The sequence below is a fragment of the Hemicordylus capensis genome, chromosome 5 (assembly GCF_027244095.1).
Source record: "Hemicordylus capensis ecotype Gifberg chromosome 5, rHemCap1.1.pri, whole genome shotgun sequence".
Taxonomy (NCBI): domain Eukaryota; kingdom Metazoa; phylum Chordata; class Lepidosauria; order Squamata; family Cordylidae; genus Hemicordylus; species Hemicordylus capensis.
The window spans coordinates 167,916,822-167,934,272 of NC_069661.1; the positions used below are offsets into that span (position 1 = coordinate 167,916,822).

The 17,451-nt window shown below is 41.2% G+C and overlaps 1 protein-coding gene across 5 annotated transcripts in view; it reads right to left on the reverse strand.

Moving 5' to 3' along the window:
* Window positions 1-17,451, reverse strand: part of PTPRZ1 (protein tyrosine phosphatase receptor type Z1) — a 200,882-nt gene that overhangs the window by 61,820 nt on the left and 121,611 nt on the right. For all 5 annotated transcript variants that reach the window (XM_053251331.1, XM_053251330.1, XM_053251333.1 and 2 more), the window contains exons 8-10: window positions 16,845-16,995; window positions 7,123-7,307; window positions 4,962-5,088 (exon numbers count right to left, since the gene is read on the reverse strand). In XM_053251331.1, coding sequence (XP_053107306.1) covers window positions 4,962-5,088; window positions 7,123-7,307; window positions 16,845-16,995 — 463 coding nt within the window. The remainder of the gene's footprint in view (window positions 1-4,961; window positions 5,089-7,122; window positions 7,308-16,844; window positions 16,996-17,451) is intronic.

Below are 17,451 nucleotides of genomic sequence, written 5' to 3' on the forward strand. Positions count from 1 at the left end.
ATTCCGGAGTATAAGAAAGTTAACCGTCCTTTCCCCCTCTGTAGTTAATAGTGGCATCAGGGTGTCCATATGTGTGTGGATGATTTAAATCAAGGAAATGGTGCAGGGCAGAGTGAAGGATTAACTCAGCCCCATGCTGTGGCCCTGATTCCACCCCATGGGAAGTTTATCCGGAAACTTGATAAAAGATCAACATATTTTGATTGCTTTATTTCAACTTATTAACATAATGTTTTGTTAGCCACTTCAGGTGTCTTTATTATGAGGGGAAAAACAGTAAAGAAATCATAATAAATATAAACACGTACATATCACTTCTAGTTTGGCTCTAAGATTAACAGGGGAAAATATACATCATTGTGTCCTGTGTCCTACATATTGCTGACACTTGTAGATCATAGCAACATAGATTTTTTTAAAGTGTTAGGCCTATCTAGGTTGGAATCATCAAGCTCTCAGCCTCACTCAGTCCCACCCACATTAATAACAATGCACCAGGTCTATTCCAGGCAGTTTAAGGGGATTACACCAGCATGGATTGTAAAGAACACGGTGCTTTTATAGATAGGAATATGTTATACATGTTGACTGACAGTCAGACTAAACTACTCATGAGTAGTCCTACTGAAATCAATGGGACAAATTAGTAATGACATGTCCCATTAATGACTATTTTGTCCATTAAAATTAACAGGGCAAATAAGTCATGGGTACGCTGGATGTCAGCCTCTGTGTCCTATAATAAACAGCCAAACTACTGTTTAAAAAACAAAAGAGTAAAAGGTAAAGAAGCAATTTAGAACTAGCCGGAGATTAAAAGAAACAACAACACACACACAACAACAACAAACCAGAACATTATCAAATAGAAAAACATCTTACCTTTTACTTTCTGAAGGTTAGAAGGCTAGGGATAAAATAATGATGATATTCCCTGGCTTCTCAATTATTTGTTATGAAATTTTGGATATCCACTGGAAATACTTAATACTGCAGGTCCACAATAAATGTTTAATAATTTCAATAGACTTTTAAAACAACCTTTCTAAACAGAAGCATGATTATTTTTGCTGTAAAATGAATTTTAGTATGACATTCTTTTAGCTTATATATATATATATATATATTTAAAAATCCATATTCTTTTTTCAGTGCTTGAATATATATTTTTACATTTTGTGCAGAACAAATCCTTCACCCAAAGAGTTAGTAAAGTACAGATGGGTGATGATGATGATGATGATGATAATTAATAAATAAATAATATAAACAAACAAACAAACCAGTGAGTGAAATCCTACTAATAAAATGAACAAACTTCCATTTATATTTAAGAGTAAGACTTTACTAACCAGATTTGTTCATTTCAGAAAAAAATGATATACTGTATTACTAAGCTCCATGGCAACCACACAGAACTAATTTCCAGTTATAGCAGTATCACAATATCTAATATGCTATCATTTTCCATCAGTGATTCTCAACGTGTTTACCAACAGGGCACTCACAGAATTTTGCCTATCCTGTGTGTTCCATCCCCTGAATCAGAAATTGAGCGTCCTAAGCTTTAGTGCTGCACTGTCATTAAAATATACTGTAAGCAGTTTGGTGATATATCTACGAAGTTTCTTAACAAGCCACGGGAGAGAATGTCTTAGCACTATGTGCCCTAAAGCACAACACCCTGGTTCTAACTCTATATATGGAGAGCACATGTCAGAAACAAAGAAAGCTAATTAAGCAACGTTATATATAATTTCTCTGTTTAAGGAGAGCAAAGTTTGCAGTGCCCATCTTGCCATCCCGTCCCCTTTCTTTCCTGGTTGCCAGGAGTGGGGGCGGGGAGCAAGGGATAGGGTGGGAAGAGGACATGCCCCTGTGTGACTTTGCCGTTTGACAGGCTGACAAACTTGGGATGGGATGTTGCAGTGTCCCTGTTGCTGGGAAACTGCTTTGTTGGGTTGGAGACAGGGGCAGGGCAAGTCCACTGCTAACTTGGCAAAGAGGCACCTTTTAACGTGGTGATTCTCTTTATTTCCCTATCCACCCCCAGCACAGTACCTCCAGTGACTGTTGCTGGTGTCTATCTTATGTTTCTTTTTAGATTGTGAGCCCTTTGGGGACAGGGATCCATCTTATTTATTTGTTATTTCCCTGAGCCATTTTTGGACGGGTGGTATAGAAATCAAGTGAATGAATGAATGAAGTGCTCGGAGAGGTGGTCAGCGAGAAGTACCGGAGGCATAGAGCAGGTGTGATCCGGGGCGAGTCTGTGCCACAGTCTCTATGATTATGGTTTCAGAAACTGAACGAAACCATAGTTACAACACTGCTACCGAAAAACCTCAGGTTACAGTGGTGAAACTCACTACAAACCAAATGTTCAAACAGGAGTTCGGCGAAGCAAACCTCAGGTCGCTTTTGCCACGAAACAGCAGTTGCTCGCATTAGGACGTCACAGAGTTCCAACTTCTGCCCCATTTAACTGCAGTTTTGTGTTTTTTAATTTTTATGAACAGCATCAGTTCCCTAAGGTTTCAGGAAAGAGTATTTTCCAGTTCGACTTGGAGAAAGTTTTAAACAGACGCTGTGCCACGGAGCTATGGTCCCATCCCCATAGGAAGCTGCTATATATCAAGTCAGAACATTGGTCTATCTAGTGCAGGAGTGTCTACTACTCTGATTGGCAGCAACTCTCCATAATTTCAGGCAGGAGTCTTTCCCAGCTCTACCTAGAGATGTCAGGACGGAATCTGGGATCTTCTGTGTATAAGGATGAAGATGCTCTTCTCTATGGCCCTCTTCCCTAATGAGAATATCTTACAGTGCTCATGTGCAGTCTCCCATCCAAAGGCACACCAAGGCAGACTCTGCTTAGCAAAAGGGACAATTCATGTTTGCTACCATCAAACTGGCTCTCCTTCTCAGACCTCCTCTCCTCTCCTCGAATTCAGGTGTATACAATAGTGTAGTGGTTAGAGAGTTGAACTGGGGTAGTGGGAGACCGGAGTTCATTATTTGGGGTAGAATGGGGATGGAGGGCAGGTACAGCTAACCAGAGAGGAAAGGAGGTGTAGTACAGATGCCATGGGGTGGGGTAGATCAGTGGGTGGGGAGGAGTGAGGGAGGAGGCAGATCAATGGGGGGCAAGTAAGGTGCAGCCAGCTAGCCAGGAGAGGAACTGTGGTGTGAGGCAGGCAGAAGGGCCCCGTGGAAGCTTCCAGACAGAGACAACTGGAGGCATAACAAAGGGATCGTCTTCTTCTTCTGCGTGCAGGGAGGAGGGCTGGCATGTGATTCCTTTTTAAGAACACTGCCCACTCTTAGTTGTATGTCTTTGACCTGTTGCAGGTCCGGCTCCACTACACTACTGGTTGGGAGAGACAGGAGAGAAAGAGAGAGTGCACAAAGCCTGTGGAAGTGCGGGGCTTGGGGTGATGACCATAGTCACCCCACCCTTTGGACAGCCCTGGTTGCTGGTGTCTAACTTATGTTTCTTTTTTAGATTGTGAACGCTTTGGGGATGGGAGCCATTTTTATTTATTTATATCTTATTTATATCTATGTAAACCGCTTTGGGAACTTTTGTTGAAAAGTAAAATATAAATATTCTTTGTATTTGTATTCATAATCAACTCAAAGGGGTAAGACAAATAGTTACTGTACTGCAATAATTGACTAGGGAGCAATGGAATGGTAAGAGTATCCTTTGGGATAAGGAATGAACTCTCACCACTGTTCCCTCTAAGGCTTGCCCATATGTGCGCGCTCACATGTTTTTGATGTCTGCTCAGTTAATTTTACATCCTGCTCAGGTTGAATCAGGAAGGCCCCATTCTGAATGCATGTCTGTACACACCGCCTTGATACTGCCACCCAGAACAAAATTCATTCCACACAGAGATGGAAAAAAATTAGAGAGAACACTGACCCTCACTTCTTTGGAACACTTGACCCTCACTTCTAACTCTCTTTTTCTGCCTAAGAGGTCTGCCTTAAACGGCAAAAACAATAGTGGTTCCGTATTTATGCTATTCATGTGGAGAGTGTAGATAAAAAACTATTTAAATAGTTTAAACCGTGGTTTCCTTATGACTTTGTGCCTTATGACTTTGTGCTTCTGTCCATGAAACTATACTGATTTTGTTGAAGGGAAGTGTTATTCTATGTATGTTTAGTCAGAAGGAAGTTTGTTCAATAATAACATGTGTACTACTAATGCTTCTTCTGAAAGTAATTAACATGGAAAGTGAAATGTTAAGGAAGTTGGTGAGAATACCATGTCCACTAACAGCAAAATTAGAACATTGCTGATTTCAATAAAAAGTAGATCAAACAAAAACTTGAACAGGTCTTTCACGGAAAGGAGAGAAAATACAGCTTTGAAATAAATAAAAGATAATTGTTAGTTATTTTAATTTTTGCACTCCAACATTAAGAAGCAAGGGAATTCCATCACCATATTTGCATCAAAATCAAATTTCAAAGAAGCAACTTGCAATAACATTTCAAAATCAATGGAGTCATAATTTGCAATTATTTTTATTAATGTATGCACAACTCTCTAATGGACAAAGAGTTTAATAATTTTTAACTTATTTGTCCTCACAACTACCATATGAGATAGATTGTCCACTAGCTAACAGTTAACCAAGTATTTAAATATACAGGAATCTGAATCCAGACCTCATACATCAATTTTATAAATGAATGTGATATATTTAATAAATAAATTTTGTGACTATGGAACCACAAATTATTATGGTTAATAATCTAAAATAATAACACATCCAATGCAAACACTTTTCCAAAAGTGCCAGATAATGGATAAGGCCAGAAGTTTCAAATTAGGTACATTGATATTGAAATTCTATTGCCGTGTGTTTTCAGCTGGTTTGCAAATAAAAGACTGCTATGGAATGTCAACGATAAATTACCTTTGATCTCAAGCTAACACTTACCTGGATCATCCAAAGGCATGTCAACGATCACTTGATCACTATACTTTCCATAGAGACCATTAGCACAAACAGCAACTATCTGAAGAACATAACTTGTGTTTGGCAGCAGATTGTTCAGAATAGCTCCCTGAAAAGACAGAAACTAATCAACTAGATTCAATTATTTACACGCCATGAAAAAGTTAGATTGTTTCTTCTAAAACATTAGAGGGTCTCACGAGAAATAATATGGTTATGACCATATGCACACTTATTTGGAAGTTCAATTGACAACACTGGGACTTACTTCCAAGGACCTGAGTTTTGGAAAAGGTGTATAGTTTTTAAAGATTTATGACGATGATGATACATTTAGAGCACTGCTGGAGGGTTAAGTGTTTATCTTGCATTTGGATATAACAGCAAAGTTCTGTGGGTCTCCACTGTGCACACAGACCTCTATTTCAGTCATTCACTGCAATCCTCACAGTGGCAGACAGAAGTGGCTGGTCAGGGCAGTGCTGGGGCGGTGGTGAGAGGTACCTTTAAGAAGTCATTACCTGCGATACCGCTGCCACCTGGAAGCTGCTCCGAGCAGCGGCACCATGCCCAGCATCCTCTGCGGCACCTGCCACGGCTCTGGCACTCACCTTGCCTCTGTGGATGTAGCTTGCAGGTGCTGGCGGAATTGCAGTTAATGACTTTTAAAAGTTACCTCTCGCTGCTGCCCCCCTCACTGGCTGCCTCTGGTGGCAGACACATATTTCTTTTCATATGTCTGCAACAGTCACATTTAAAGTGGAAGGGGGATGTCTACAGTAAAAGTAGCACACAGGGGAGGAGTGCTGAACCCTGTTCTTCTCCATTACATACTTATCCACTCAATCCATTACTTTATTACCTTTCTCTGTTATCGGCTCATTTCCAGTAATAGGGCTGGGAAGGGAGAAAAGTGCCTAGGAGTGTGGGGAAGTAAGACTCGAGAAAGAAGAGGGAGCAGTACCACTTTCTCATTTGCTTCCATTACGGTTATATTAGGACCTTGCCATTCTATATGTGTAAGCGGGGGGAGAACAGAGAAGGTACAGGCTTGGCTCACATGCCCAGATGTGAACTGGGCTTCAATGTGTAATTAAAGGTATACTTTGAAAAAAATATTCACCACTGTTGGTATCCTTTACTTTTATTATGAAGTGGCCTTGAGGCCATACTTTGACATACATCACTGCAATTATAAATACTGCTATTATGTTCAATGATTCTTTGTTACAGAAATATTTCAGAGGATACATCATTAAATAGAAAAAAGAGCATTCCAGTGGCCAACATCCAGTCTAACAACACAGCATCAGAAGAGTGTTTTCCTGTCATGCAAGGGAGGGGGCGAGTTCCAGCAATCCCCTTCTCTCTGCGGAAGGGGGACTGTGTTGCACCTGCAGAAAATATGTCCCTTTGGTTCAGGCAGCCTCAGGGACAAATTTTCAGGAGGCATAGGTGGCTGTAGTGGGAAGAGGAAATAACAAAAAATAAGCACTCCCCACTTGTGTGAAGGAAAATGCTTTCCAACCAGCACATGTTAGTTTGGATCTCAGCCAGTATTCTTATAAGTGCTACCAAAATATTCAAAATATCAGTGAAAGTTCAGGCTCTTGCATTCATTGAGGTCATTCATACAACCAAATACTGAGTCCTACCCAGGTTTGGGAGCTGTGTGTGCTCCCAATGTTTGGTTGTGTGGGAGCAAACAACTAGGTAGGAAGAGGGAGAAGTGATTGTATGGAATCATGGTAAGAGGAAAAGCTACCCAGCTTTTTTGAGGACACAGTTTTGATTGTGTGAATGATCTCATTGGCTGACATCCTGACGAATGCTTCAAAGTTCACTAGTGCAATAAGATCATGTAACTGCAAAGGTGCTAGGTTTTTCCCCAAAATTGCACTATTGCACCAAAGTTCCCTTTAAAACATATGGCGTGTGCCCATAGGTTGCACACCTGTTGGACAAGCACAAACATGCTTGCAGTAGCATGCTTAAATGCAAACTCCAGACATAGCGCAAGTGGCCCCAGACACAGTGCACAGTAGCCTTGTGCTGGCACTGCATTAGCCAGGATGTTGGCTATTATTTGTAAAGCAATTCAACATCTCTGCTTTTGTAGGAAACCTTTAAGGAAGTCATTTACCAGGTCCTGATACCCATCTGTTAGAAATTCATGCTTTGTCTGGTCTTCTCCTTCCAGCTGTTGGTAGAAAACAGCAAATCTCTCAATCATTGTGTCATACACAACTCGTGGCCTTTCCCAAGTAACTAGAAGGCTGGTATAGTTCTTTGGATCAGCTTGGACATTTTCTGGTTCTAAGCTGCAAACTTAAAAAGAAAGAATTTTTTAAAACCATTACAGTTTGAATAAACTCAGGCTTAAGAAAGATGTAATAAAAATAGAGAGCATATTCACAGTGCATCTCTCAGATACTGGTGAATCCAGATTCTTCTCAACTCTGCAACTAAAATGACAGATATGCACTACCAATGCAAATGCTTGTTCATCAGTCATCCTTGCCCTTCTCCCCGGGGGTCCCAGGGAACAATTTAAAAATAATTTTTAAAAGCATCTCATTAACTTTTCTGCATTTATCTGCTCATTTAACAGATACAGTAACTTACTTTTTAAAAGCAAACTTTCCTTTAAAAGGTATAAAGTGGTCCAAGGATTGGGGAGTGATGATGTTTGGTGACATCACTGGGGAAAGCCAGCAAATAAGCAATGTGCATGGTTGGCTTCTACTTTAGCCTTGTAGAACTATGTATTTTAGAGCTTGGAAAGGAAAAAGCACCAGTGCTCTAAATAATGTCAAAACTGTTTCCCCCCCAAAGCTTGAATGACATCTCAAGAGAGCAGCATATGCTTGTTGGAGCCAGGCAAGGCTAAGGGCTACATGACCAAGTAGCCATTAAAGATCCTTTAAATCTGAACAATCTGCATCTTAAACCAACTGCGTAAGTGCTTACCAAGCCCAAACCTCTGACTTCCATCATACCAACTGGAAACTGGTATCATAGGATTGGAAAAGGTGCACAAGAGGGCAAGCAAGATGATCGGGGCCTGAAGTAACTTCATTATGATGCTAGGCTACAGCATCTGTGGCTTTTTAGTTCAGAAAAGAGGTGACTATGGGGGGGCATGTTAGAGAGGTGTATAAAATTATGCATGGAGTAGAGAAAGTGGACAGAGATAACTTTTTCTCCCTCTCTCACAACACTAGAACCAGGAAACTCATGGCCAGGAAATTGAGGACTGATAAAAAGGAAGTAATTTTTCACACAGCACATAATTAAACTATGGAATTCTCTGCCATGGAATTCATGGAGGACAGGTCTATCAGTGGCTACTAGTCTGATGGCTATAGGCCACCTCCAGCCTAAGAGGCAAGATGCCTCTAAATACCAGTTGCAGGGGAGTAACAGCAAGGGAGAGAGCAGCCCTCACCTCTTGCCTGTGGGCTTCACAGAGGCATCTAGTGGGCCACTGTGTGAAACAGTCTTGGGCTGATCCAGCAGGGCTGTTCTTATTTATTTATTTATTGTTAAATTTATATACTGCCTTTCATTAAAAACAATCCCAAGTAATAATGTAATATTCGTACATTATGTTTATTTTATTTATGCATTTACCATATTTATATACCGCCTGAATTATATATCTCTAGGAGATGTTCTTAAACGAAACCCAACAAAAAATGGTTCTGTGGCAGTATAGTGAGAATCAATGATTTTCCATAGGAGGAAGAGGCTGAGAATGAATGGCTTCTGTTTGGATGAGCTACAAGTGTCCAAAATACAGCTCTATTAAATTTAAATTCTAGTTTAACTTAAGGTGAATTTAAGGCAGTCATGTGGCTGTCTTTCGGACACTTGGTAGATCCTCCAAACAAAAACCATTCATTCACAGCCTCTTCCCCCTGAATGGACTAAAAAGTCACCTATCCGTGTGATCAATTTTCATTAAGAAGATTTCACTTAATGGAAGTGGAGTTGGTTATCTACTTTTTATTATTATAGAATAATTCTGTGGCTGGCACTCTGCACAGCAAGCCGTGGATTCAAAAGAGAACGTTGGGAGCAGGTTGCAACTGCTCTGACACAGAGCTTAGTATGCACAGAACAGCCCAAACCATTGCTAGCAGCACCAACAGGCTGATGAGTACCTTTGGAAGCAGCGGGTGCAGATCCCTCTTGGACCTGTGGCGCACAGTGCAGAATGTCAACCTATACATTATTTGTGTCATTCATTTTCTGTGTTGAATTACTCTTTATTAAGTTAGTGATAAATTATAATACATTATCTAGCCCTTCAGTATAATACGTGTCTATATTTCCATCTACAATGCTTACAAAACATCCTAGCAGTTTTAGCACATTCTGTTCTTTGACACTGCATTGATAAATCACTATATAGACTTAAAGCATTCATTTGCTAATATAATTCATTGATTTTATTTAATTTATTGATTTTATAAATGATTTTTATAATTCATTGATTTTATTTTATTATATATTCTGACAATTCAAAAAGGTACAAATGAGAGATTGCAATTACACACACAGGCTGCATTCATACGTAATGCCAAACCGGAGATAAACATGGCTGAGGTTTCAATTTGTAACGCTAGATCACACCACAGACGTTCGCTAAACTGCAGCCCACCAAACTCCAGTTGCAGCATAGGGGAGCCCCTCCCTGCTGCTCAGCCTCCAAGGCAGATCCCAGCAAGCTACACGGTCAGACTGTGCATAATACGTCACCATATCAGCAGGGAGGCTGCGATTGGCCACGTTCTGGGAGGGGGCATGCCGAGCGCAACTGTGCGTTTTCTGAGTGCTCTGCCTGCTCTCGGCAAGGAAAGGGCATTTAAACCCATTTAAATGCCCTGCCCTGCCAGCGCTGCTTCTGCCAGCAATGGCACTGCTGCTCCCCAAGTAGCCCTGCACCCCAATAGTCTCACACAAACACAAATTCTTGGGAGGGAGGTCCAGGGGGGTTGGTATTCTGTTTTAATTAAGGGAGGGGAGAAGAACATTGAAACTTCCTAGGAGGGGACGTGTAGATGAGAAAGGGCAAAGGATGCTGGGGAGTCTGTCCCACCATAACCTGGGAAAAGGACGCAAGGGGTAACCCTGGGAAAGCAATCCATGCATGCCCAACTGAAATCCGCTGTCTGGCAGCTTGCTGCCAAACAGGCTAGCCCTCTTATAAGACGACCAGTCTACTGGGGAAGGCTGTGCCCATGTAAGGGCTTTGCCCAATCCACAGACTGCAAGCTCATGGGTTGAGCCTTCCCACCCACCCACCCATCCACCAATGCACCCAAGTGGCCTCCACGTGTGTAGGGGCCCCAACTCTCAATGATAAAAAGGGGGGAAGATTATCTGCAACCTTCACCCCTCCCAAATCTCCCTGAAGCCTTGCATGCCCCCAGAGGACATCTAGATGCTCCATGTGCCATGGCCCGGACACGTGCACGAACGGGAGGGGGAGACACTGGGATAGACCTTTATATCAATTTGGAATCCAAGATCCTGGTCTGGCATCATGCTGTATGCAGATCTGAGAAGGCGGGGGATCGCAGGAGAGGAGAGCTCCAATTCTCCAGCCACCTTGGGACAGCAGGGTAGCTGTTCCGGGGTTTTGGCAAGGGTGCACATGTCAACATAGGTGGATGGGCTGGCAGGGAGCACATTTCTGTGGCAGCTTGGATGCAGTCCCAAATATAAGAAAAGCTATCTCTGGGGTACGCCTCCCTATGGCTTTCCTCCACACAGCAACGCTGTATAAACCCCCATGGCCTGACACTCTTGTGAGGGAGGTGTTCATGGGAGAAGGGGATGTTTTGCCATCAGGCATCATGACTGAATTTGCTTGGAAATTCTCTCCCCTCCCCTCTGATGGTTCTTCTCACAGGTTGTGTGTGGGTGTCCCCATGGCCTTTGGCTTTCGTGATAGAGCAGTGCTCCCTGAGCTGGGTGGCCATATCTTTGGAGAAGGATTTTGGCTTACTACTACCAAGTGACTGGCCTTGATAATGAGTAAGCCTGGGGAGCAAAAATCCCCAAAAGGGTGAGGGCCCCCTTCCCCAACCTTTCTGTAAAGAGAAGAGAACTTGGCTGCTTGGGAATTCCTGTTGCGGGCTGCCTTTAAAACCATTCCCATAGCTCCCCTCCCCCCCCCGCACACACACAGAGCCATTTGCATGGATGGGGGAAACACCAGGTTCTGGGACAGATGGACCTTTCCAAAGTTCCTGGGTCTAGTGCGCTGTGGTACCGGGACAGCGGGCTTGCACTTCAGGGCCCCGGGCATGGGTGCACATCGCCACATGGGCAGGCAGGCTGGCATGGCACAGGATTTGACAGCAGTTTTGCGGCAGTCACCGAGACTGGGACAGCACTTGCCCAAGTACCCATCCCTGTGGCTTTCCTTTATGGTTCGTTATCGAGTCTCCCAGAGAAAGGCACTCTCGTGAGAGAGCAGTCCATGGGATAATGGGGTACTTCACAGCGTACAATGTGAGTACCACTTTGTGCACCTAGAATACCATCTCGTGCATTTTAAATTAGTTCTTCAGATGGTTCTTCTCATGAGTAAGCCTAGGGAACGCAAACCCCCAAGGGGAGTGGCTTGGAAATATATATATTTCCCCAATATATATGTGGGGGAAAATAACTTTGCTGCTCCAGGTTTCCTGCTTGGGTCTGCCTTTTATACCCGGCCCTGGATCTCTCTCCTCCCCACAGGCATTTGCTCCCCTCTCGGAGCTGTGATGGGGTACCCTGCTTATGCTGCCACTTGGAGTGTTTCTATTCGTGAACATACATTACTGTTGCTCCCTTCTTGGGAAGCAAAGCTCTTAGTGCCCATTCTGTCATCCAGTGCTCTTTCCCTACTGTTTGCCAGGTGGAGGGAGCAAGGTCAGAGTGGGAAGAGGGAATGCCCCCGAGTGACTGTGCAGCTTGAAAAGCTGGCAAGTCTGGGCTGAGATGTGGTGGCATCCCTGTAGCCTGGCAACTCCATAGCTGCATAGCTGCCAGAAATGGCAGGGCTGATTCTCTGAGAGGCTGCCAGCAAGAAGTACCAAAAGCTTGGAGCAGCCACATCCTTGGTGGGTCTGTGCTGCCACCTCTATGACTGCGGTTTGAAATTTAGTGTGAAAATTAGTGTGAAACAGCAGCAAAACCTCAGGTGTTGATGGCCAACCTTAGAGATAACTGAAGGTTCAATTTGGAGTTTGCTAAGGCAAACCGGGGGTAGCTTTCAGTTTCTGCGGTTTGACACATTTTGTGCGTTTGGGCATACTGGAGTTCCAACCTCGGCCACATTTAACTCTCATTTGGCATTACATCTGAATGCGCCCATAGTGTGTCTCAACAATGGTCTTAAAATCTTGATATTGAACTTAATTAATTGTGTAATTTGTATCTTGAACACAAGAGGGCACTCAAGTATCAATATTGTTTCTAACATTAAACCTACATGATATAATGAAAAATTCAAAGACCCTTTAACCACGTTATATCATGATAAGAGCAAATAAAATTTTAATGAAACAATCTTATTTAAACTTGTGACCCATTTAAATTCTCTTTCATCTTTCAAAATAAAACAGAAAATCTATCACAGAGTCAGTTTCCAATTACTAGATGTGGTTATGTATTAGTTTCTTTACTAAACTGAGCAATTCCTTTGGGTATCCCGAAGATTCAGTGGGGAAAACATTTTTTTCCAATTGTATTATACATAGCCAATAACATTTAATAGCTGAAACTGCATTGATAGCATTAGCCAACCTTTCTCAACAGAAATAATTATACAGTGAGTTCCTCTTTCTAGACTCAATAAAGCAAAGAGAAAAGAAGCTTTAGTGTTTAAATATATTTCTGTGCTTTCATCTGAAAACCTTTGGAAAACATTTGTATAATCTACTGATAAGGCGATACTGGAATTGATATGATCCCATCTGTTTTGAACGAATGAGAGTTGTAATAAAACAGTAAGTACTCTGTGGATTATGAGAACTAGTGTGGTGAAGAGGATATTATTATTATTATTGTTGTTTACACAGTCAGACAGGTGTTACTGACTGGTTTGTTTTATCCAGACATCGAGTCCTTCCCAAGGACCTGGGATGGCTGAATTTTATTATCAATGTTGTTCCTGTTATTATTATAGATATCGTCGCAGAATATAGGCTGTTCCCAGTAAAGTTGCTTTTTGTAATTGGCTGATGGTGATTTCTGTGGCCCCTGTGTGTTGAGGTGCTCTTCAAATTGTTTTGGGATTGTATTATTATCTCTTGTTTACACAGTCAGACAGATGTTATTGACTGGTTTGTTTTATCCAGACATCGAGTCCTTCCCAAGGACCTGGGATGCCAGAATTTTATTGTCAGTGTTGTTGCTGTTATAGATATCGTCGCAGAATATAGGCTGTTCCCAGTAAAGTTGCTTTTTGTAATTGGCTGATGGTGATTTCTGTGGCCCCTGTGTGTTGAGGTGCTCTTCAAATTGTTTTGGGATTCTATTATTATCTCTTGTTTACACAGTCAGACAGATGTTATTGACTGGTTTGTTTTATCCAGACATCGAGTCCTTCCCAAGGACCTAGGATGGCTGAATTTTATTGTCAATATTGTTGCTGTTGTTACAGATATTGTCGCAGAATATAGGCTGTTGTTGTTGTTATTATTATTATTATTTTATATCCCGCGCTTCCTCCAAGGAGCCCAGAGTGGTGTACTACATACTTAAGTTTCTCTTCACAACAACCCTATGAAGTAGGTTAGGCTGAGAGAGAAGTGACTGGCCCAGAGTCACCCAGCAAGTAGCAAGGCTGAATGGGGATTTGAACTCGGGTCTCCCCAGTCATAGTCCGGCACTCTAGCCACTACACCACGCTGGATATAATGTGGGACTAGAACTGCAGAACTCTGTGTTCAAGTCCCTGCTTCTTCAACTACTTCACAGGGTTGTTGAGATGTTAATATACAGTTAGCTTCATGTATGCTGCTCTGTGCTCCTTGGAGGAAGGACAGAACACAAATGTAATAAATAATACAAATCATGTTATCAAACCAAAATTTAAGGTCCAAAAGCTGCCAAATCTCTCAATATGTGACAGGATGGCATGATCAAACTAATAAAGATCCTTAATGTTGAAACAAATGTAATCTGTTTACATAACTGCTTAATCAATTACCCAAACACATATTAAGGATGCAATCTACAATCTACTGAAGTCAACAACAACACCTCATTGATTTTAATGCTTGTGTATATTATTCTAAGGCTGAAATCCTATGCACACTTACTTGAGAGTAAGCCCAACTGAGCAGAGTAAGATGTAGCTCAGAGTAATCATGCATAGGATTGGCTTGAATGAAACACATCAATCTTCAATTTATTCACTTCTTATGTTGTAATTTAATAGTCTTCTCTCCATCAGAACTACACAGAACAGAATTACAGTGATTTTAAAATGTGAATCCACACATCTGGCAAGTCTAAAAACCTAGGTTTGATTGAATCACAGTGAATTATGATTCCTATCTCACTCAAAAGCTGCACTGGAGCTCCAAAGTACAGATGAAAGTCTACATAAGCAGGCTCTCTCTCTTTCTTGCCCATGCAGAGAAAAGTCTATTGAACACACCCACTATGGACACAGAGCTATATATGGTGGATATACACAAGGCACAGCAAGTAAGAGTGATTCATGCTTTCTGTTTTCTTTGCTTCTTTGAATGATTAAAGTGCTAAATAAATTCCCGCCTTTGAAGAGAGACACAAGTTGCATCTGCATTAGGAGAACATGAAGCTCCCAAAAGGGGAGATGCAAGAATTTCACCTTGGACATTACAAAGAGTGGGAATGGGATGTATGAGTCAAACAGAAAATAAAGGCTTTTGTGGAGCTCCATGTAAACACTAAAGTTCCTACATGAGCCAATAAACTGAGGTTCATTTTTACTTGACCCATGATCCTGACGTTTGTGAAACCCTCCCCATTCCTTGCTCCATGTGGATCTATGCTTGGAGGCAGATGACTGCAAAAATTATGCGGAGATGAGACAGAAATCCATATGTATTCAGTCTGAGTCTAGATGAATATGCATTTTCAGTTATTTGACATTCCAGTGCTCACTGTCATTTTTCTATTTTTTATCTTAAAGCATGCCACCTGGCAAAGGAAAATAGCCCAAATAGCTGCTGAAGTTAAAGGCCAAGAACAGTGCAAGGGATAACAACAATCCCAAATGGATGTTCAGCAATGGGACTAAACTTAGGAAGAAAGGCAAACACACTGAGAGTCATTCAGACAAGGTAGTGTGCTAGTACTTTGGACAACACGATTTCTAGTGAGCAGGCTTTTTACCGTGGGTTTACTGTCAGGCTATACTGTGAGTTTGAATTTGCCTCCAAAAAACGTTGCAAAAAGTGGATTTTTTTTTAACCCCGGTCATAAACCAGGCTATACTCTAACGTGCAATGAAAAACCCAAATCGTGTCTGGAGTGTTCCCTGATAGCTTGCAGGGACTTCGGAGAAAATCTGGCTGAAATGTGAATGCACACCCTTCATTCCGGAGGAGAAACGAGCTAAAAGCCCCATCTGGAAATGCTCCAGGAAAGAGGAAAGTGCAGTAGCGGGGCCTGTAATTCAAAAGGAAGAGAACCTGGTGGTGGGTATGGGAAACTAGTGACTAAAATTAAAATGTCTACAGAACATGTACAAAACAATTATTTAAAATTAACTCAATGCCTGCTTGTCCAAGACTAATCTAAAATATGCTGAAATCAAAGAGGATCATTTGAGTTTCTATTCTATTTTATAAATAATCACACTCTTATTCCGGCTTGTATAGTCATGACTCATTCCATAATCATTTATCTCATTCCACTGGGGGGAAACCCTCAACTTGGATTCAGGTAAATATGGTACTGTTTCTAAAACCGCTAAGGCCACCACTGGTGCTGAAAAATGACACTAGCAATGGTATATGTTTGCATATATTTGAAAAAAAGCATTGACACATTATAAAAATGTCGTAATATGACAATGGCTGTTGGAAGAATGCAGATTCTATTTCAGTTGTACAACATTACCAAACTGGGTTTTTTCAATATATATTAGTAATGGACAGAAAAAACCGGATTTAATATGATTTTACTACTTTACCTTATCTTATGTAAGCAAATAGAAATTGTATGAAGCTGTGGATTTGCTCAGGTTAAGGTATATTCAAAGGAATAGAAGGTTGGCGTATATATATATATATATATATATATATATATATATATATATATATATAAATAATTTGTTTGTTTTTAATTACTCATGCCATTTCTGCAGCTCCAAGAAATTTATTTTTTACTTTTACTTTGGAATATTTCATAACTGAAATGTATTTTAAAGAAAATAAGAGTTGTTTAAAACATTTTTTCTAAAAACTGCAAATTAACCTGATGTCCTGATCCAGCTAAGGACATATGCATGCAGAGGCAGGTGCGTTCGTGTGCGCGCGTGTGAGCACACATCCTTAGTTGAATGCAGAATGTACACAGTTCCTTCTGGACCAATTGTCAAGACTGTATCTACATATCTCTACTAAAAATTTGGCAGTCACACTGCTCTGCTGTTCAGGGTGAGGGCTGGATTTCTCCCTCCCAGACAACTGATTGTCATGACTACTGATTTTATGAGCACTATGCATGTGAACATTTGGTTCAGAACTAGTGTCTTTCCTACAGAAGCAACTAATTGTGATTAAAATTATGGATAAATCTGTTGTCAGCAGTAATATGCAGTATAATAAGTAAAATAATGTAATTAGCAGTAATATAAGCAATAAATACCTGCTTCGTGAAATTCTTCCTCTCCAGTATATGAGGAAAACACCTGGCCAGAAAACTGATGCTGTTGCTCTCGAAAATTATTTTGCAGGTAGTCCATCAGCATCACATAACCAGACTGTTGCATGGTAAGGACATCACAGAATATTGAAAGCTAGAAAAATACAACCAATTTCTTGTAAGTAATCACACAAGGAGAGTTAGAAATATATCTGTATACAGTATATCTCTGTTAAAGTACAAAAATAGTGCACTATATAAAACTACACTAAAAGCACTTGTGCTAAACGTAATAGAAAAAGCTTTTTTAATTTCACATGTTTCTGTAGATGTATCACAACCCACTCTTTCACAAGACAGAAGCCCTCTTGAGACTTGGATTTAAAAGGACAGTGTACTCGCATACACTGTCCAAAGCAGGAATAGAAGTACTCCTGGGGCAGAAATAATTTCCTTCATTCCCTGTTCTGTGCTGCTCATGCTTAAAATGTTTGTCTGAAGAGGTGAATGTTGTAAGCATGATAGTGGGTGCGCTTCTGTGATTGGAAGGCTCAGGTATCCAAGACTCCCAATCACAGAAGTGCCTGTCATCACGCTTACAGTGTTTGCC